This window comes from Pomacea canaliculata, linkage group LG1 (assembly GCF_003073045.1).
Source record: "Pomacea canaliculata isolate SZHN2017 linkage group LG1, ASM307304v1, whole genome shotgun sequence".
Classification (NCBI taxonomy): Eukaryota; Metazoa; Mollusca; class Gastropoda; order Architaenioglossa; family Ampullariidae; genus Pomacea; species Pomacea canaliculata.
Genome location: NC_037590.1, coordinates 2,360,380 through 2,381,038, shown reverse-complemented (window position 1 = coordinate 2,381,038; position 20,659 = coordinate 2,360,380). Strand labels below are relative to the sequence as shown.

Sequence of the window (20,659 nt, the reverse complement as noted above, 5' to 3'; positions counted from 1 at the left end):
TTGTGTTCAGCTTATGCCAATGGGCGGTCAAAGTGTACTTTAAGTTTTCCATAATAGCAGATGGTGCCATTTACTTCTTTTTTGAGAACTCTCCCAATTTTCGTCTTTTGTTCTTTTCCCTCTTTTGAGACCATTAGCATACGGTCATAGAATTGTTTATTTGGAGTGGATAGCCTAACGATTGAAAGAGTCGGCCTATGTTTACGAAACAAAACAAAATAACGTAAATAATAATAGAAAAAAATCCTAATTACGCTCTATTTCCGCAATGTAGTAACAGTGAATAACGCAATGGCTGGCCGTTGATGCGTTGAGATAACATAAACACAGACTGTAAAGTGTTCTTCAGTTCCTCTATACCAGGGGTGGGCAACTTCTCCGGTCGGCGGGCCGGATATGGGGAAATGAAGTCCTTGGCGGGCCAGATTACTGGATCAATACCTTAATCGCGTATTTATCTACATATGCAAGGAATAAATCGTGTTTAATGTAAAACTCCCTGGTGCAATCGACCTCTGCAACACGGTCACCCAATCTCTTCAGTAGACCAACTTTCTTTCCTGTCAAAGATGGACAACCATCGTAGTACTACTGGCCATTTTTCTGCCATGGTAATTGCATTGTATTTTCCACACATCTAAAAATATCTTCTCCGGTAGTAGTGTCTTTCATTGATTCATTGACAGCAATTCTTCTGTGATTTCAAAGTTTTCTGAAATGCCTCGTACAAAGATGAGCGACTGTGCAGTGTCATCGATGTCAGTGCTTTCATCCAATGCCAAAGAAAAACAGCTGAAATGAAGGTACCCGCCTTTTCAGTTGTGATGTCAGGTCTTCACCAATTGCTTCAATGCGGCGAACCCCAGTTCTTCTCGACAAACTGACTTCTTCAAACTTCTTTCTTTGCTGTGGACAGACTTGATCAGCTACATAGAGCATGCACTTGTTGACAAATTCACCATCACTGAACGATTTGCTGTGCTTGGCAATGTTGTATGCGACCACAAACTGGCATGAATAGCAGCTTTCTGGGCTACTTTTGTTTTTACGAATACATTCTGCTGCTTTACAAGTTTTCTGTCCAGTTCTGTTGCTCTTGTTTGCCGGTCCGCTGCTGATAAAAACCTGCCATAGCCTGCCATAGCCTGCACGTTTCGTCGCATCATGGCGGCTACCGTTGTACTCTTTAAACACGGCAACACTTTCACTTGCACAACAAACATACTGCTTTCTTGCCGACTTCTAAATCTAATTCTAACTGAAAACAAAGAACAAAGAATAACTAACAGTCACTATTATTCGACGCAGTAAGCAAGTAATTAGTAGTGGGAGATTGCTGAGAATGGCCGCGGGCCACATTATCATGTACGACCAGAAACAGTCTGCGGGCCAGTCAAAATCCCGTAGCGGGCCGGATCCGGCCCGCGGGCCGTATGTTGCCCACCCCTGGACTCTATACTATTCCTTTAGATACACTGTCTCGGCAATAGCTTCCCACTTCAAAATAACACATCCACAAAATACAATGAATCCCTTATACACTTATTATTATTGAGGAGGCAATGTATCTTCCATACTGCTTTATATCGACAGCTTAATTATGGCCGACTTCGTCAAAAACATTCAGCGCTAATTCAGATAATTTACAATCGCAGGATTGAACTCCTATGTGTTAGCTACGTTCTTTAGGATTACTGGTCTTTCGAAATGAGCCATTAATTGATGTGCACTGGTTTGCAGCTTAGCAGGTGACCTGTGATGTGAACAATGAAAGGATGAAAAGCACTCTTAGCAAATACTTCGCAGAGCCGCGACATTTCGAAAACCCAAATGATGCTAAGTACAAGAGAGCTGCGATGACATTCATCAGGGACCAGTTCCGACAATTAGGACTTGAAACACATATCCACACCTGTAGCACGGTTGCTACCAAATGTAAGCTGTATTGACACAGACTATACTGTGCTTGAAGGTTTCATGTAAACTGTTGTTCTCTATACACATATCTTGTTTGGCTGTCATAGTCAGACAGGGTTACTCCATGAGTTTGGTGTTTCATAACTTTCATTGAACATTATTTGAAGTTTCTATGACTTTAACATGTAAAGGCATGAAGCTTTTTCTTTATATATGATTATATTTGTCTAGTCTTTCTGTCTGTCTGTCTCTTCAGCCTAGAGGACTCAGAACATCCCGATTTTTGTCCATTTCTGCAGGTAACAGGTGTCAACGTTATAGGTTTGCTAAAGGGCCGCAACTTTAACACGCCAGACGATAGTGTCGTGGGAGTTACTGCCCATCATGACACGATTAGCACTACACCAGGTTAGTGAGGAGTCAGTGCGGCTGCTACTTGTGTTTTCAGTAATACTTTTAAATGACTGCTTTTAGTTCTTTACTCTTCAGCTCAATCGTCTAAATCCCTCATTTCTGATCTCTCGAACTTATAAACCAATAGCTGTAGCTCTTGTTCCCTAAACTGACCGCGATGATGACGAAGCAAATGAGATTGAAACTTGATCGTCTGCCGCATAAAGAACTAGGCTGCAAAACTTTTTCGTATTAATAAGTTAATGCTCCTTGCAAGGTATTGTTTGAAATAGTCACGCACAACAATGGAAAATTAAGAATGCTTAAAAAGCTAAAACAACAAAGAAAACCATTACGATATTTGTTTTGGCAGTTTTAAGAAATAGATTTAATGGTTCCTAGAATGAGAGCACACTGGTTATCGCCCTTCTACAACTCCTCTCAAGTCTCAACAGGGAGGTTTTACTGTATTAAAGTGTTTAGGAAAGACACGAAAGACTAGCTTTCAGCATGTGTGTTTACCATTATGGCATGGCCATATGACAAATAAAGAGTGAATGAACAATTTTCGTCCTTCTGTGATTGTAATGTATTTACCTTAAGTTAAAACATACAGTACTATCTAGTGTAGCTGTGTGAAGTATCCTGAGAAAATTAGACAACACTTAAAGACAGCTTAAAATATTAATGTCAAAGCTAAGGAGAATGATAATCTTTAATCATGAAATGTATACAGAACCAAATATTGGGAAATAGCTGCAACCACTAGGGCTTTTTACTTTCTTGGTATTGAAAAAACATCATTTGACAATGAATTGTTAAGCTGTGTGGTAACTGACCAAGAGAAAATATCCTTTGAAAGAGTGTTGGTGTGGGAAGATGTGGAGGCGAATGTGTGTATAAGGAAAGCAGAGATAAAATGATGTCAGGCTGTTGTGGTGGGAGGGCTGGAATGTTATTATAATGGTATGACAGTGGGTGTGCAACCTTATAATTTTTTCTAGTTTGTCTTTTGTGTAATTATATATTTATACGAGTGTGTGAGAATGCAGGTGAATTTTGAATAAAAGTTGTACAGATTTGGGTATATAGACAAATTGGAGTAGGTTCTTGTAACCTTGTTGTATCCAATGTATATAAAAACATTAAAGATATGTCTGTCTCTTTCTCTTTCTGTATATATATATACACACACTTTAACATAGAAAATATTTCAATGGCAGCTAAGATCATAGATCTTCAGCAAAAGCTGCAGTGTTTAAGTCACTCAAACTTCAGCAGCTTGCCACCCAGAAGAAGCGTCAGTGCAAGGGGAATCGCCACACATCCTTCATGGACATAGCCTCCTTTGTTTGTGCTTCCTAAGGGCATAGAAAATACAATAGAATACACAATAGAATCTCATTGTTACATGAATTATAATAAGAATTGGAAACATAAGGCGCAGCATCATGACCAAGATACAGGGCACTCTTTGTGCAGACCAATAATAATAAATGAAAGATAACAGCCACTGGACAGTAAGGTACGTATAGACACACTGGACAACATAAAGATGAGGTACAAGAGTAGAATGTAAAGCAATGGATAAAGGGATGTAAACAGTGTAAGATGGAGTCGTTACATGATAATGTGACAGACAATACTGTATTGCGAGGGAGTTAAGAACAGTACTTCAGGGATATTACTTTGTCAACAGATATGTTTTCAGAGTGTTTGAATGTAGCCTTGGAGTCAGCGGCAACCTTAAAATTTAGAACATGCACATCATTAGTATACAGTCCCAACTATTTCGCCTCTACCCTCAACATAAACAAGGTGTCTCATCCTTAGCTAGGGCTACCTTTGAGGAAAATCTGTTCTACCACAAAGTATGGTGAGGCGTGCACACATACAAATGATATGAACAGAATTGCATCAAAGGCATGGAACTGGGGAATTCCCTTAAGTTTTCTGTTAGATCGCCTGTGAATATATATTTGATAAACTGAAGATATTACTGCACCATGTCATGTTTACTCTAACAATTGCTGCTGTTGCTGTTGTGATCGTGATGAGGACGACTGCTGTAGAGTTGCCCAGTCCTTAAAACTGTTTGATCTTCTCGAGCTGTATCCAGTATATATATATAGAACTCTACAGTTGATGTTAATGGCGACTTGCTCTTGTCAATGTTGTCTCCACTTCATGTACATTTGCATCGCCTGTCAGATTGTTGGTAAGGTCTTGCTGTTCATTGTTGGTGTCTGCCTTCAGATCAGTGTCACCTGCATAGAGGCATATGAGCCTCTCACCGATGGAAATGGAAGTACGATGATCGTGAAAGATCTTTTGCATGATATTCTCTGAAAAGTTGTTGAACAGTAACGACAATAAGCGGCATCCTTGAACACTGTGAAAAAGTTCCCATTTGGTCGTTTTGTAGTGCTGAATTCATTAAGCTCTTGTACAGCTGTTCAATGGCTTGAATGAGACTTTCTTTTATGCCGATTACTTTTGGTATGAATTAGCTTGGGCCAGACCTATGGTTCTGTAGCTTTTAGCACGGTCCTTTAAATTGAGACTCAACCATGGCAGGAAACAACTACTGAATTGCCTATTCATAATTATTTCTCAAGGTTTATATACTTGATGGTGTTCGCCTCCTCTCCCAGTGGGTCTAGTTCTTTAATGTGAATGTGGGAAAGGTTACTGGAAGATCTCGACGATTCATTCCCCACCACCAAACCTTCCAAAAACTGTTAGACTTTTCAATGGGCTTGTCCTAACCATGATTTCATATTCAGACAGACTAAAGGGAAAGCTTTCTTTCACGTGTGCTCCTTAAGGACCCATACCTTCAACAGCAGGTGCCATGCCGTCAACCACAGAGATAAGCGTGCGGGCGGTTTTGGCGATGAAGCCGATCTTGGTGTCGCTTACATAGGTGAGGTTGTCGCACTGATGGTGGTAACACTGCGTCATGTAGCCCCGGAAATTGGCTGAAATCAAAGTACACGTAATGCTTTTTGATGCGAGTTAAGTTTCTTAAAAGTATTTTTGTGTTATAGATGTCTCAAGCTGCTCTCTTTGCTGCAAGTGGACGTGGATGTGGGTTGTGCACACCACTTTCTGCTTAGCGCGTCAATAGTAACGGTTTAGGCTACAAAATCGCCTAAGAAGGTGGACTGGCTACAATTCCACAATGTAAAGGTAAGTATACATAAACCTGAAGCAAAATGTATGGCCTGATAAAATGCTTTGATAATTCCTCGTAGGGGTTAAATTACTACGACGTACTAGGAAATAGTTACTCAACAGAGTATGCACATATCAGTAAATTAATATCTAAGTCAACCTCTTTATGGCTGTTGATAAAGAATAACAAAACAGAAGCCCTAAAAAAAATTAATAAGCAAAAAGAGTGAATGGGTGATTTATGTTTGTATAACCTCGGAGATCCTCCTGCACCTACGATACACTAACACATGGACAGGTGTTACACGGGCTGCTCAGTGTTACACCATCCTTGTGCTGTGGGACGAGACAGATGCACAGCGCAGGACCTTACCTGTATCCGTGAGGAAAACAGCTCGGTAGCCCTCGGTCCAAAAGGAGGAGTGGTCACTTCGGACAACGTCAGCAAAGGTTGCATCAAAGAGAATGCCTTCTGGAGTTGGATTGGGAATTGGCAAAACAAGCGCTTCGATCTGTCAAAGATGGATCCGTCAGAATAAGTGGCCAGATGAGATAATCAGTAGAAAAAACAAATTCATTCGTTTGAAACAGAAAGAAGTATAAAAAGATTAATTACGATGTGAGTATTTGCATGGATAGAGGGAGTGATCTTTCTGTTAATGATAGCTAAGGCATGTTATAAGGGATGTGTTCATATGCGTGCACGTGTGCGTGTGGGCGTGCATGTATAAACTTTACCTTATGCTGACTTTTACTCTAGGTGTTCTAAGCGTGTCGAACAAATGGTGGGGAGGTACGCCACTAGCCTGACATCAGCGCCACCATGTGTACCAGCCAGTAGAAATGGGGATGGACACACAAAGGCAATACTCAGCTGAGCAGTAAAAGGCTGCAAGCTTGCCGATTTTGCCATGTGGTCCAGCACAACACTTTGTCCGAGACCATCTTCTTAAGCGCCATTAAGCCAACGAGGAGGTGGACAGAACTGGATTTTGAATGTAACGAAGTGGACAGGCCTTCCTCGCCTCTGAACTCGCCTCCTAAAACTTGTCCGTTCCCAAGGTCAGCCAGTGCAGTTCAAGGGAATGATTAAATCAAGTGAACGAGGATGTAGAGTGCTGTTTACTACCGTTCAGCGTGTTCAGTCAGTAATTATGGACGCAGTTGGTGGTGGGATGGGTTTATTCCTCAGTTCATTCTGTCTAGCTCTGGCTGCTTTAGCTTCCAGGAAGCGTTGAAGCAGGTGGATGCAAACGGGTGGGAGGGGTGCGTTTTATACGTGACTCTACCCCTGGCTATTCAAGATATAAAAGCAGGTATTTAAAACAGGTACCATAAGTGGGAGAAGTTGAGTACCTCATACTGAGTCTCGCCCAGTCTGTTCCAGGTGTCGTTAAAGTTTGTAACCAGCCGAGCGTCGTAGTCACGTCCGGTGATCAACAGGAAGTCACCCCTCTTCCCATCAGAATCGACATCCCGAGCAACATCTGGAAACATCTGAGCAACAAAACCAGAGTATAAAATTTATTGTCAGTTTTAGAGGATGATCTAGGTATGTATGCAAGAATACGCGCTTTCCGATTTTTCCATTTTTCACCTTGTTGCCTGTTGGCACTATTATCTTCATCGCCCCTCCTTAAAATTGTACCTTCTGGGTGTGTCTAGAATCAGGGTTATAGGTTCTCATCGATAGAAATGAAAGGTCAGTAGTCGCAAACCTGTTCGGCTCCAGGAGGAAGTGTCTGAGTCTCCTGGTTGCTGTCAAAGTTGAAAATGGTGTCCATGACGAGGACGCCCTTCCAGGTAATGGGAGCGGTGAAAAAGTTTGACAGCCACTGGTTCACTAACGCCCGTGAGCCGCACGAGAGGGAGGCACATGCTATCTGAGCAACATCTGTTCACCACAAACAGCATTGTGAACAGACAAGATAAATGGCACTGACATAGTTATTGCGTGTTTACGGGGCTAGTTATTCTAATTCACTGACTGCGACTAGAAGCTTGGTGTTCTACAAACATACCTAACCATAGTGGGAATCAAGTGCCTTCAAAGCTGAATACATTAATTTTATCATAGCCCACTGGTGTATACAGAGAGGGATGTGACTTAAAACTGCCTGATGTACACACAGTCAAGGTGCACACCATTCTCCGAAATCATGTACGTGCCTGTGTGTGTGTTTTACTGGGAGGATGGCAAAAGGGAAAGCAATGGTCTAAGATACAAGCGTACTTTGTTCCCACTCCTCCAAATCAAAGGCGAAGAACATGACAGTGGAGTTCCGGGTGAGCTGTCTGCTCAGCTCCCGTGCAGCCTGCAACATCGCTACCACTGCTGCGCCGTTGTCATTCACTCCTATCATCATAAACATCATCGTCATCATCATCGTCGTCGAGTCATCGTCATTTTCAATATAAACTAAACGTTTTCTTGAAAAAATCTACAGACGACCGTTCCAAAACAACTGCTGACTACTCGATCGGTTAAAGAAAACATGTATGCAGATAAGATTTATTCCTGTTACATGACTCGATTAACCAAGCTCTACATCTAAATGTGTTATGAAGTGCAAGACATGAGCTCTGCATGAACTTGTCGAAATTGAAAAAAAATATGAAATACTACACAGCTTCTCACTTGGTGGTGCATTTTTTTTTTAATTCAAAGTTGACTAAAGTTGAGTTGACTAAAGTTCTGTGAAAAAATATAGGTGCTCTCTTTTTTCTGAAAAATATAGACCCTCTTTTTTTAAAATATAGACGCTCACTTTTTTCAAAAAGACTGGCCAAAAGAAAGTTGAAATCAGAAGACGGGAATCCAAAAAGCCAAAGTCAAGTAAACAGTTTAAGACAATGCCGAGGACGCCATCAAATCGTGTAGGTTGACACAATGGCACCGAGTTGTTGAGGGAATGTTTCAAATGACAGACCACAAAGGAAGTGGCTGAACTTGGAGTTTGTCAGGCAGCTACAAGGTCGATCTCACCTATGTATTCAAAGTGAAAAGGTGAAGAAAGCCAGGAAATCCAGCACAATAATAATAATGCATAAACCCTTAAAGGATCCGTTTAGTCAAAAATTGGAAAGTCGCGCTTGAAGAGCTGAGGAGGGAAGGGAAGGGGGGCCAAAGACAATAGCTTTGCTTTGAAGAAGTTTTACAAGTTCAGGCACACAAAATACTTTACAACTGGTGTATCGTGTGAACAGTCGTAGTGAGTAGATTGCGGTTGATATTAGTCAATCATTATACCTGGTGTATCACGCATGGTGTCATAATGAGCGGCTATCGCTGCGACACTGTCATCTTTGGTGTTGAAGTAGCGGCCTTTGAGCAAGCCGACAACATTCACACCTGTTACCTGTCACAATAGTAGGTCAAGTACAGGTCATGACATAAAGAGGTGGTGGTGGTAGGTGCGTGCGAACATGCGCGTGTGAGGGTTAAAATTTACTTCAATATTTTTAAAGTCAAGCGAAATCAACTCTGATAATATACACTGAGAAATTACCTGTAAATCAACTGTTATCCAATGTCACTTTTCTTAGCTTTTCATTAATTCTTTAAGGTAGGCTTTGTAATTGTAACGATAGACAGATAAAACATTTAATAAATTACATGCCATAAAATTATAGGAACCTCAAATAATTTGGAATGAAACACGAAACTCCTGAATCAAACCTATCAGACTGAGGGCAAGCCAGACTAAATATCTGTATAAGGAACAATAGTTTAGTGAAGCCTTCAAGCACAGTTTAGTCTGTCTGAAGGCAGCTTACGTTTGGTAGCAGCGTGCTGAAGGTGTGAACATGCGCCTCAAGTCCCATTTCTCGGAACTGGTCCCTGATGAACGTCATGGCGGCATTCTTGTACACGGGGTTGGTCACGTGGTGTCGTGGTGCTGAGAAGTGTTCGGCAAGAGTTTGTCTCATCCAGTCCTTGTCCACATCGCACCTCGCCTGCTGAGCTGCCAACCACAGAATCATTCATTAATTTTATCCCTTTACGTAAGTGACAACAGAAAGCTGCGAAGAGACGCAAGTATGCACAGATAATGAGCTGGTATCGAGACTGTCATAAAGTGAAGAGGTAAATCGCTTGCTTTTCACTAATTCAGTTGTTACTGTGGGGCCCTGGGTTTATCTTTTGTCTGAGTACAATTCTTTCTGTGAATTCCTCCTAATGTTTCAGTGTCGAAAATGTCCTCATGTGTAGTCTTTGGTGAGCTGAACACGAATATGAACATGAAAATGTTCAGCGGCTCTCGTTTGATATTGTTTGTTTTCTATGTCTCGCCCTGTAAATGTCTCCAGTAGGACTGTAACAACATCCTAAATAAGCTAGAATGAGGTCAAATTGCATTATATTGCATAATACCGTCATAAACACGTCATCCAGAGTGTATTGCGTCATTTTTTGATGTAATGCAGTACTACTGCCAGGCGGCTACTGAAGTAAGCTGACGTCACAGTGTACTATATTTAGCCCAGTCACACAGGTTGAGCATTTAAAATATTTCAGAGTTTGAGGGATACAGTTGAGCTACTGTTACATAAAACTCTTATTATTTTTCCATTTAATTACTTTACAGAACAGAAGGTACTGTTACATGAACTTACTATTTTATCCTTTAATTACAATGCAAAAGACTAATGTCATAAAATAGATAAATGGGTCGCAGGTTCATGGTTCATTCTTGTGTGGCTGGTGAGTCATTCCTATACAAGAACCCGGATAACCAATAGTTACCGTGGCAACTTGTTTCAGTCCGCTTTTTGAAACCTTGCGTTCAACTATTGTCTCGGTTCCCAGTCACTTAATCCCCAGACTCTTAATCCCCGACACTTAATCCCCTAGACTTTTAATTCCTATAAGCACTTAATCCCCAGACACTTCATCCCTAAACTAAATCCTTAACTATAAAAATTATGAAGTCAGCGAAAAATTTAATTGAAATTCCAATAATTCAAATTCAAATCATGCTATTAACTTCAACGTGATTTGAACATCTACAACATTAGTTAAAGTTCATATAAGCTAGTAAATTTAATGTTCTTCAACAATATGATATGAAAATTGTTCTTGAGTGTTCGCGAGGTAATTGCTGTTAATCAATATGAAAGGTAAGCTAATGATCGGAGATACAGAAGACGATCCATTGACTCATCTCTCTCTACAATGTTGCTAATTCTCCTGCTAACTCAGCGTATTTCCTCTCTGGACGTTTCTCTGTGCCGGCGCATGATTGTAGAACAGACGCCTTGTGGAGCTGACAGTCCTTAGTAGACCTTCAAGGAATTACATAATTCTTTATAAAGGATTAAGTGTCTGGGGATGAAGTGTCGGGGATGAAGTGTCGGGGATTAAGTGCTTAGGGATTAAAAGTCTAGGGGATGAAGTGTCGGGGATGAAGTGTCTGGGGATTAAGTGACTGGACACCATTGTCTCAATAGTGGTGCACGGGGAAACATTCATCAATAGTAGACTTCACCATTTTGCCTCCACGCCATGAGTGGAAGTGACCGAGATAGATTAATGACAGTGCCAACGGCTATTCTGACAACATTTCTGGAAAGAATAATTTATACCCAACGATCGCAAAAGGCATCTACAATCCGGGTAATTAGGAACATGTAACCAATGACGTACGGGATTTTGCTGGTTGAGAAAGGTCCGATCAGATTACCTAACGACCATGAACATCCTATGCATGAAGAGAAGAGACATTTTTCGCGGAATTTTTATATTCAGAAGGTTCCGAACAAAGAATGTGTAGACAGATGATGGTTGATTTCTTCACAGTTAAACGATGCCGAATTCTGTTTTTACTGCAAGCTGTATGGAAAATCGTCCGCGAGAAAACTCGCAAACGGAGGTTGTAATGATTGGAGACATCTTGGAGAAAAACTAGAAAAACACAAACTTACTGTAGAGCATATTAAAAACATGAAGACATGACTTGAAAGCTGTAAAGCGGATGCCCAGGAATATATAGCTTAGCCATCTTCTTTATTGCATGCCTGGTATTTATTGTTAGCTGTCTTTAGCTACTCAGCAGGCTGTGACCACATTGACATTCAGATAACACCTAATTACTGCAAACATTTCACACAAATTTACTAAAATGTTAACAAAAAGTGGCTTTCATAAAACAAATAGCTGTAAAGTCTAGAAGCGACATGTAACATATTTGAATCGAAACTGTTTTGCATCCGGAAGTGGGACGAATACAGGACAGGCTTAAAATAATACAACTATATTCAAAGTAATAGTATGGAATTAATACACCGCAGCTGTGCGTTGAATAAAGCTTGTAATCAGTACTTACTCAAAACTGTTGCGATAAACAGGTAAACAATTCGTCGAATCATGGTGGACCAGACGTCTTCGGCTTGACTCTGCAATCAAGCACATTTATATGTCATTTAAAAAAAAGTATTCTTTACAATCACCATTAACAATTGAAGGACAACTCAGTCTGATTTTGTTTACTTTTGAACATACTGTTTTAGTATATCAAAGACGAAAAACTCACAAGTGTGTCGTTTTACCTGTGCTGTCAGAAACGTCCTCTTAGCTGTAAGCGACCGGGCGAAATACCTTTTGATAGCTTGCTTTCATCCGAAATGCGAATCCGTCTCTTTCGTTTTCGGTTTACCGCGTATTATCTCGGTGCGATAAGCAGGGTGTGTGTCTGTGTTAGGGACTAACGTGAGTCAGAGTAGCGCGCCCTTTGCCTCTTTTACCAAGTGAGCCACTTCTAACCAACGTCTTTAGATAATGAGATGATGTAGGAAGCGCGGGGACAGACACAATACACCAGCTGTCTCATTGGCTGCACTCTCAACAACATTAATGTACATGTACAGTTCTGACCTATGTGTTGTTGACCACTTTTATGGGTGGGATGTTTGTAGGCGTGTGTCTCGAGAACTGCGGAGTATTATTCACAAATAAAGTGTTTATTGGAAATGATTATCTGCACAGAGACCAACCATGTTATTTGACCTTTCAGTATATCAACCCTTGCTTCCTATCTCTCTGACATCAGACATATAGTTTCGACAAACGCAATTATCCAGTTTTAATTAACATCTCGAGACTTGGATGTCAACAGTTTTCTGCTTTTATCATAAAACTGATTTTGTACTAGTTTGTCAAGTCCGTAAACGTCGATATGCAATAAAGAATGTATCTCGCCGAAATTTATAAATGTCCATCTCTTTTTAGAGTCGCTGATAGCAGTAAATATCCGACACTTTGCCTTGCTGTGTCCTATATATATTTAAGGTATTCAGAGGGAAAACTAGAAGGATTTTTGCCATTTGTTGAAAAAATGTGCAACTGTCCAGCGTGAACGTGTTGAAGAACCATAGGTGTCGTCAAGCACACACACACACGCATGCACAATCATAGGCATGAATAGCTTCAAGCTTAAAAAGACTCGCTTTAGTGGGAGGCATCAAAGACAAGGATAAAGCTTATTTATGTTTTTAAAACGTATTTAATTTTTTTTTATCTACATTTCATTCTTTTGAGACCATTAACATACGGACATAGAACTGTTTATTTGGAGTAGGTAGCCTAACGGTTAGAGCAATATAATCCAGACCTGAAGGCGCGCATACTACCTGCTTCTGTATCCGTGTGACGTGGTATACTTTCCATATCAACTGTGGAGCTGAATAAAAGATATAGCAAAGGGATACGAGACAAATGCCTGCCCCGAACTGACTGGGGGCTTTAGCATCTCATTCACTCCCAGCTGTAAAATCATGGGACTTCTTTACACTACCACAGTATGATACCTAAGACCGCCGGTACTTCGCGTTTGGTCTTCTGCCCCTCTCCGACCATATCGCCACCTCTGTCCTTTGGCTGTTTTCTGACCATCATAAAACATTTCCCATCCTATCTTGACCACAACTCCTCCTTTCTAGAACCCTATAATTATCTGCTATCATTTACAAACTAAAGGCTGCTCTCATTAGCAGCTCTGATTTCGAGAAAATCAGGAATTAATTAGTTCCAAGTTGTCAGTCAATTTGCCTTCGATTTCACGGAGCGACAGAAGACATCAGTGCCAAGTGAAGATGTAACAATGTAGTTATTTATCCCTCACTGTCGCCATCGGGACTAGATCATTCTCAAACACTAAGCCTTTTATTGTATGTATTAAACTATATCCCTCCTAGTTTTATTTTACTTTGCAGTTTCATCGTATTCATTATTAAGAATATTGTACTCTAACAACGAAGATGCAGGGTCTTTGCTTTTGTTTTTTTAGGGGGGGATTATTTTGCTCACTAGCTTGCAACCCTTGAATGGGAATAATATGATTATGAAGTTTATCTTATTCTGAATATTACATCATTTCTTGTGATTATGATATCTCTGTTATCGTTGCGTGCGATTGCAAAAGTCGTTTGTTTTCACGAATTCTTTTCTTTTTCAACATCACCATTGAGCTTGTACCCTGCCCTCCTCCTCCTAAAGCTGAACATATTCCTACTCACCTGTAAGTATAATTTTTTTGCTTTTTCCTCCTCTTCATCTCCTCAGTCGCTGGACTTAAGATAATAGCTATTGCTAGCCTCCGCCATGTCGATGCAGTCTTTTTGCTCGTCCTGTTCCCGGCAATATCCAAGGACTTTTTCTCAAGTCTCTCTACAGGTTTTGTCGCTATTGCGCATGCTCACAGCTCAGCTGGGAAACTACCAACGTGCACAGTGCAGCATCACTGGGTTGTGGGCAAGACGCCGGTCCAGTCACATTGGTGAAAACGTGAGGAGAGCAAATATTTCACACACAGTTGGAACTAATGGCAATGTACATCCATAGTTTCTTCTTCTTTGTGTCGGCCATTCTGTGTGAGTACAAACTGACTCTAAATGCTGGGAAAGAGCTTCTTTTAAGAATTCGTCTCTTTCCAGTACTATTTTATGAGATATTTTGAATTATTCTGAGTATTCATTTAGTACAAATATTCCCATCTCATAAAAATAATGGAATGGAATGTAGTTGAAATAGAATAAAAGAATAATAATGTGTAATAAATAATGATTTAGACATTTTTAATTCTTTAACCAGATTTATTAGTCCGTTCCACTTCTTAGTTCCATGGAAGAAACAGGATATTCCAAAGGAAAATATATCTTTTAAATTCATGCTGTTCAGTATTGGGTGTGAGTCTAGTTTCCATTTCAGATTTTGCCTTCACTTCCCTTTCCAAAGCCAACCATAAAACATATCCAACATTCTGTTTACTAAAACTGAGGGGGTTGTGGTGGATATACCAGCTAGGATAACTAGACTGTCCAATATTGCTTTCTGACTTCAGCTGTAAACTCACCTCATGTTAGACAAGTGTATTCACGCCGTCGATGTAGTGAAAAAATAATGACACAATAATGTCCCATAGATTGCAAAGCTTTCCATCAGTGGAAATGGAATAAAATAATTAATAATAAATCCACTTGCCCAGATGCTTTCCGTCTCGCATGGTAAAAAAAATCCCCAAAGGCAAAAATCTCCCATCACAATCTCACAATGCCTCAAAGTTCACAGGCCGATAGTCGATTGTCAGAGACTGTATGCTTGCTTTGTCGCCGTTACTTCGCACAAGTACCACGAAGATGTCTTAAATTCTGACCTTAAGATGACCCTTTTACAGTAAATACTAAAGTAACATGTGGCTTTTCTTTTTTTTTTTATGCATTTCACTTCTGTCCGCATGTGTGTGTACTATTGTTAGGCCAAGTGTTTATTTTCAGCGAAATGCGCTCCAAAATTATTATTATTATAATATTGCGGAGGCAATGTATCTTTTCTTGTGCTTTATAGCCATAGCTTATGGCTGACTTTGTCAAAAACATTCAGCGCTAATTCAGATAATTTACAGGCGCAGGATTGAACTCCTATGTGTTAGCTACGTTCTTTAGGATTACTGGTCTTTCGAAATAAGCCATTAATTGATGTGCACTGGTTTGCAGCTCAGCAGGTGACCTGTGATGTGAACAATGAAAGGATGAAAAGCACTCTTAGCAAATACTTTCGCAGAGCCGCGACATTTCGAAAACCCAAATGATGCTAAGTACAAGAGAGCTGCGATGACATTCATCAGGGACCAGTTCCGAGAATTAGGACTTGAAACACATATCCACACCTTTAGCACGGCGCTAAGAAATGTAAGCTGCGTTGAGACAAACTATATTGTGCTTGAAGGTTTCATGTAAACTGTTGTTCTCTACGCACATATTTTGTTTGGCTGTCATAGACAGGTTACTCCATGAGTTTCGTGTTTCATTCCAAATTATTTAAAGTTTCTATGATTTAACAGGAAAGGCATGAAGGTTTTTCTATATATGTATACTTATTTTTGTCTAGTCTTTTGTCTGTCTGTCTGTTCAGCCTAGAGGACTTATAACATCCTGATTTTTGTCCTATTTCTGCAGGTAACAGGTGTCAACGTTATAGGTTTGCTAAAGGGCCGCAACTTTAACACGCCAGACGATAGTGTCGTGGGAGTTACTGCCCATCATGACACGATTCGCACTACACCAGGTTAGTGAGGAGTCAGTGCGGCTGCTACTTGTGTTTTCAGTAATACTTTTAAATGACTGCTCTTAGTTCTTTACTTTTCAGCTCATTCGTCTAAGTCCCTCATTTCTGATCTCTCGAACTTATAAACCAATAGCTGTAGCTCTTGTTCCCTAAACTGACCACGATGATGATGAGGCAAATGAGATTGAAACTTGATCGTCTGCCGCATAAAAAACTAGGGTGCAAACCTTTTTCTTATTAGTAAGTCAGATGTCCTTGCAAGGTATTGTTTGGAATAGTTTCTCAAACTAGGTTTAACAGTTCGACACGCCATGTGTCCTGCGTAGCTGCCAAAAATGGAGACGATTGATTGATTGACGATGATGATGACGACGAAAGGAGTGAATAACAACGGCGCGGGAGTGGTCGCGATGCTGGAGGTTGCACGGGAAGTGAGCAAACAACCCAATCGTATATTCACTGTTCTCTTCATGTGCATTGATTTCAAGGAAGCGGAGAATTCAGGTACGTACTCGACTTTGCACCCCATCCTTCCCTACATGTCCATCACCTTCTGAAGCACGTAAAGCTAGAGCTTTGAGATGATGGTACTAAAGTGAGTTAGTGAGACTATGTTCCTGAAGAGCATGAGTAAGATATAAGTACCGTAGTGAGACAATAGGATGTTGCTACTGAAGATACATTAGGATGTTGCCACCGTAGAGTAAGTAGGTTGATGTTGCTAAATTGAGTCAGTCTGATGAGTTACAATAAATAGTGGGACAAATCCGAAGCACATTAAAAAAAACGAAACTGCCTATTTCACATCGAGGTCTAATTAAATGTTGTGCCCAGAACACAAAGCAACACATTTCAGTAGAACCTGTTAGCAAAGAAAGTTTTAATGTTGCATCGAAATCATGATGGCCTCTTTGAGCCCTTCAAGACCAGCAAATCGCTTGAATCACGGTGTTGGGTTGATGCCCACTGTTCCCTCTGTCTACATATTCGCGTTGGATCGTTCCTACCCACTAAATAAATGTTAATGTCGTGAGTGCAGCATTTACCACTGCATCCGAGAGTCTTTCGTCAGGATGTACCTGAAATAAGTTCACGAACGTGAAAAAAGAAAGATTTGAAAAAAACTAATGAATGTAACCTAAGTTAATTTAAGATAAATATTTATTTCTCTGAATTTATTTTGATGACATGCACGCTGGTTAGAGGACAGTGGGTGTAAAAGTGGTCAGTGCGGTTTGCAAGCACTGGCGAGAGAGTGGCTGCCAAATTTCTGGCCTAAAACTGTCAACTGTATCCTCGTTTTGGACTCCATTCTTAACTTCGATGACACCAAGAAGAGCCAGAACTTTACTGCCACCTTCAAAAAGGTTTGCTTACATTTTCCCTTTATCTCCTTTGTGTCAGTATGCATCACTGGTTATTTCAAACTCGTTTCCAGCCGTTCTCAGCCACTTGTCCTAATGCAGTTCTCTGCCCTTGTTCCTCTCTGCTCTTCTCGCTTATTTCCCTTTACCTCTTCCTGTTAAGTCCCAGATCTTCTTGCGTCCACTTGTTATGCCATGTCTTTGATATAGCACTCATACACTTTGATCTTGCTATTTTTATATGCTTCGTAAGTGCTTCTGCACCGAGGTTTTGTTGTTTCTATTTTTGAAGTTTTTGTGTACCCAGCTCGTGCTGTTACTCTTGTTACTCTTGCACAACTAACTCTTGCTTTTCCAGTCTTTATAGGTGTTCTTGTGCAGTATCTTCCTACTAAATATATATTTACCATCACTGTGACTTGTGTTAAGACCGATATGTTATCTTATATTTTAAGCCGAGTACTTTGCACATTCCTATTTAACAGTTTATTTTTTTCTCTTTTTTTTTAAGGTGTTTTTATTTCTACGAAAACTATTCATTCTTTTCCGTCTTTTAGTCACTCCCATTTATATTTTATTTATATTTGTCTGTCATTCACAGCTGTTTCCAGCCATTGTAAAGAATGTTGAATCTAACGAAGGGCCGGGTGACTTCCTGGCGATCACAGGGCGTAGTCACGACGCGCCTCTAGCTACCCTCTTTAAAGACACCTGGAACTCCATGGGTGATGATAAATATAAGGTATGAAACAAGCCCACGGATGTAGGTAGCGATGTGCCTCTAGTTTACAACTAGGGCCTGAGGGAGGATCGGGGAAAGTGTACTATCCAGCGTTTTTAAAAACAAGACACACACGTAATTGAAAATTTTACAAACGTTTTATCATTGAGAAAATATTTCTAGTAATATGTTACGGATGCGTTTTCTTAGATCCAAGACATCGTGTTGCCGTCGTCTGTTCCCAACCCAGCGACTGAAAAAACTCTCCAACCCTTCAGCGAGTTTCTTCTCGGTACCCATACCACCTTCTGGCTTCGCGGCGATCGAGCTGTCTTTCTGAGTGACACAGGTGAGTGTGCCCAGGGTGGTGTTCAGCTGTGTATGTGTGTGTGTGTGAATATTTGTTACTGTGCGTGTCTAACGCGCACCAAGCGAGGTGAGATAACCCGCAAAAAGATAAGATAACCCGTGAGAAGGTGAGATAATCCAAGAACTCAAACGCGCCCATTTCTTAGTTCACTTCTTTTGTCCCCTTTACCTTCTCCTCCCCCTCTCCTCCCTTCTGATTGTAAGGTTCTCGCTGGTCGTATTACTTGCCATTACATATCGTAATATTTTAATATATAATAACATAATACTTAGAGGTTGTACCCATGGCATGACGTATTAATCGCGGGTACAAGGGCACAGTTGTACTTGTGATGAAAGTGTTTCATGAATTACGGTAGCGGTAAAGATTGTTTCCACCAGTAAAGAAATGAATCATTCTCATTTCAGCCGAAAATCGGGGCTCCACGAAGCAGTGTTACCACATGGATTGTGACAACATGAATAAAGTGAGTGAAGTCAAGATCGGCTTCATCGCCAAAACCGCTCGCACGCTTATCTCTGTGGTCAACAGCATGGCGCCTGTTAGTGACCTTAGGGGTCCTTATGGAGGTTCCACACATTTGGTCAGTTAAACATTTACGAGTATTCTATATAGCTGCATCTATACGAACCCGTATAGCTTTTCCTAGTGTTACCACCCGTTTCTCTTTCTGAGTGTTTTCGCGCGGGCGTCTGTCAGACATATCAGTAAAGATCAACATTGCTATCACCTCCTACTGTTGTTATCTACTATACGTATTAATGTATTGTTTCCATTCACCTCCGGGTGTGAGACCACAAACTTAATATTTTTAATATGATTGTTTACAATGTTTTCAGGAACCACTATTCAGTCAACCAACCATTTCGTCATACTTTCTGCCTTACTCTTCTTCCGATTAGCAAGCTTCTGAATAAGAGTAACTCCATCGTAATCTCTACTTTTCCTCGCCTGGCTGTGTCACTGTCGACTAATGACAACATTGTTAATAATAAGAATGATTGAGCTCACACACCCCTAGTCCTGATGGAGGAGTTCATGTGTATACACGCTTGCTAAGCACAGACATGTTTGCACATGCACAAATAAACTCGTAAACCCAAACTAATTTTAACCAGCCGAAACTTTTGAAAAAATACTGCTTGATACTTGTGAGCCTGAACTGTACATTAAGGTACACAGCAATATCGACGATTTTTATTGAATAAGCCGAAGAACCCTACGTGTATTAACACATCAAGCTGCGAGTGGTCTACCCTCGGCTTCAAAGTCACATTACACGCATAATTCTCCGTCAACTCAACTCTTGTGAGAGTAACACGCTAATAGTCATTGTAAGCTGAACTTCCTGGAAATACTTGATGTCAGTCATTGCAGACTGGCCTGAACTGTTTGCTTTGATAGTTCGAAATCACAATTTTCTGAAGCAGCTGTACAAAATAGGAATTTGAAGTCAACACTGCCGATGTGTAGATCTAAAATCTAAGTACTGGCAAGATGGCGTAGATGTGATACCAGAAATAAAATGGCCCAGGAAAAGATGAAAAGTGACGCAGACAGAAATCCATTCAGGGATGTAGCAGATGTACTGTAGACACAAAATATGAAAGTGAGGGAGAGCACTCACTCTAGCCAGCTAGATAAAGGGACACCACTCTCCTCTGGTTAGCTGTCATACCTGTATTCAAACCCTCCCAAAATTTCCCTCATCTACACAATTCCCATGAACATGAAAACCTGTCCGTGGAAGTCTCTTCATATCATAGCTACCTAGACAATCACTCCAAAGATAAACGCGACTGCTTTTAATTGTTTAGTAGCGGTTGATAATAGCAACTGTCGCTTAGCATCCAACTACCAAAGGACTCAACAGTCAATACTTTTCTTAAGCAAGTAAACACAAATAGAAGGAGCGAAACCTATCTATATCTGTACTCTGGTGTAACATCGCTGCAGCTTCTGTCGTCGCATGCTCACTGTTCAGCTGCTTCCTCGACATTTACTTTCGCCTAAAGTCCTTAGAACACGTCTTGCTCTACTTCTGCAGGTAAAAGGTCTCAGTAGCATTGCTCAAGGGCCGCTACTTTAACACACAAGACGAGAGTGTCGTGAGAGTTGCTGCCCATTACGAGAAACGCCAGGTTGGTGAAAAGTCA

General features: G+C 40.6%; 2 protein-coding genes across 8 annotated transcripts; one reads left to right on the top strand and one right to left on the bottom strand.

The window, feature by feature from the left end:
* The first annotated feature begins 1,746 nt into the window (after nt 1-1,746).
* LOC112568071 (uncharacterized protein YfbL-like) lies at nt 1,747-19,462 on the top strand. 6 transcript variants are annotated; one of them, XM_025245107.1, is made up of 10 exons: nt 13,758-14,003; nt 14,187-14,355; nt 15,478-15,672; nt 15,940-16,048; nt 16,427-16,552; nt 17,252-17,415; nt 18,014-18,154; nt 18,344-18,482; nt 18,911-19,086; nt 19,343-19,456. In XM_025245107.1, the coding sequence occupies exons 3-10, from the start codon at nt 15,595-15,597 to the stop codon at nt 19,403-19,405; spliced, it is 996 nt and encodes a 331-aa protein (XP_025100892.1). In that variant the 5' UTR covers nt 13,758-14,003; nt 14,187-14,355; nt 15,478-15,594; the 3' UTR covers nt 19,406-19,456. The 6 variants fall into 6 exon arrangements, with proteins under 6 accessions (XP_025100883.1, XP_025100902.1, XP_025100907.1 ...); XM_025245098.1 differs by lacking the exons at nt 13,758-14,003; nt 14,187-14,355; nt 15,478-15,672; nt 15,940-16,048 and adding exons at nt 1,747-1,935; nt 2,224-2,325 and having other exon boundaries at nt 18,911-19,053; nt 19,342-19,462; XM_025245117.1 differs by lacking the exons at nt 13,758-14,003; nt 14,187-14,355; nt 15,478-15,672; nt 15,940-16,048 and adding exons at nt 1,747-1,935; nt 2,224-2,325 and having other exon boundaries at nt 18,911-18,969.
* On the bottom strand, nt 3,012-12,197 carry LOC112568058. Of its 2 annotated transcripts, none has more exons than XM_025245089.1 (10): nt 12,021-12,197; nt 11,814-11,883; nt 9,265-9,452; nt 8,738-8,846; nt 7,721-7,843; nt 7,206-7,381; nt 6,844-6,984; nt 5,861-5,999; nt 5,148-5,291; nt 3,012-3,671 (listed from the first exon to the last, which is right to left on the bottom strand). In XM_025245089.1, the coding sequence occupies exons 2-10, from the start codon at nt 11,854-11,856 to the stop codon at nt 3,574-3,576; spliced, it is 1,161 nt and encodes a 386-aa protein (XP_025100874.1). In that variant the 5' UTR covers nt 11,857-11,883; nt 12,021-12,197; the 3' UTR covers nt 3,012-3,573. The 2 variants fall into 2 exon arrangements, with proteins under 2 accessions (XP_025100874.1, XP_025100866.1); XM_025245081.1 differs by having other exon boundaries at nt 12,037-12,197.
* Nucleotides 19,463-20,659: the final 1,197 nt, after the last annotated feature.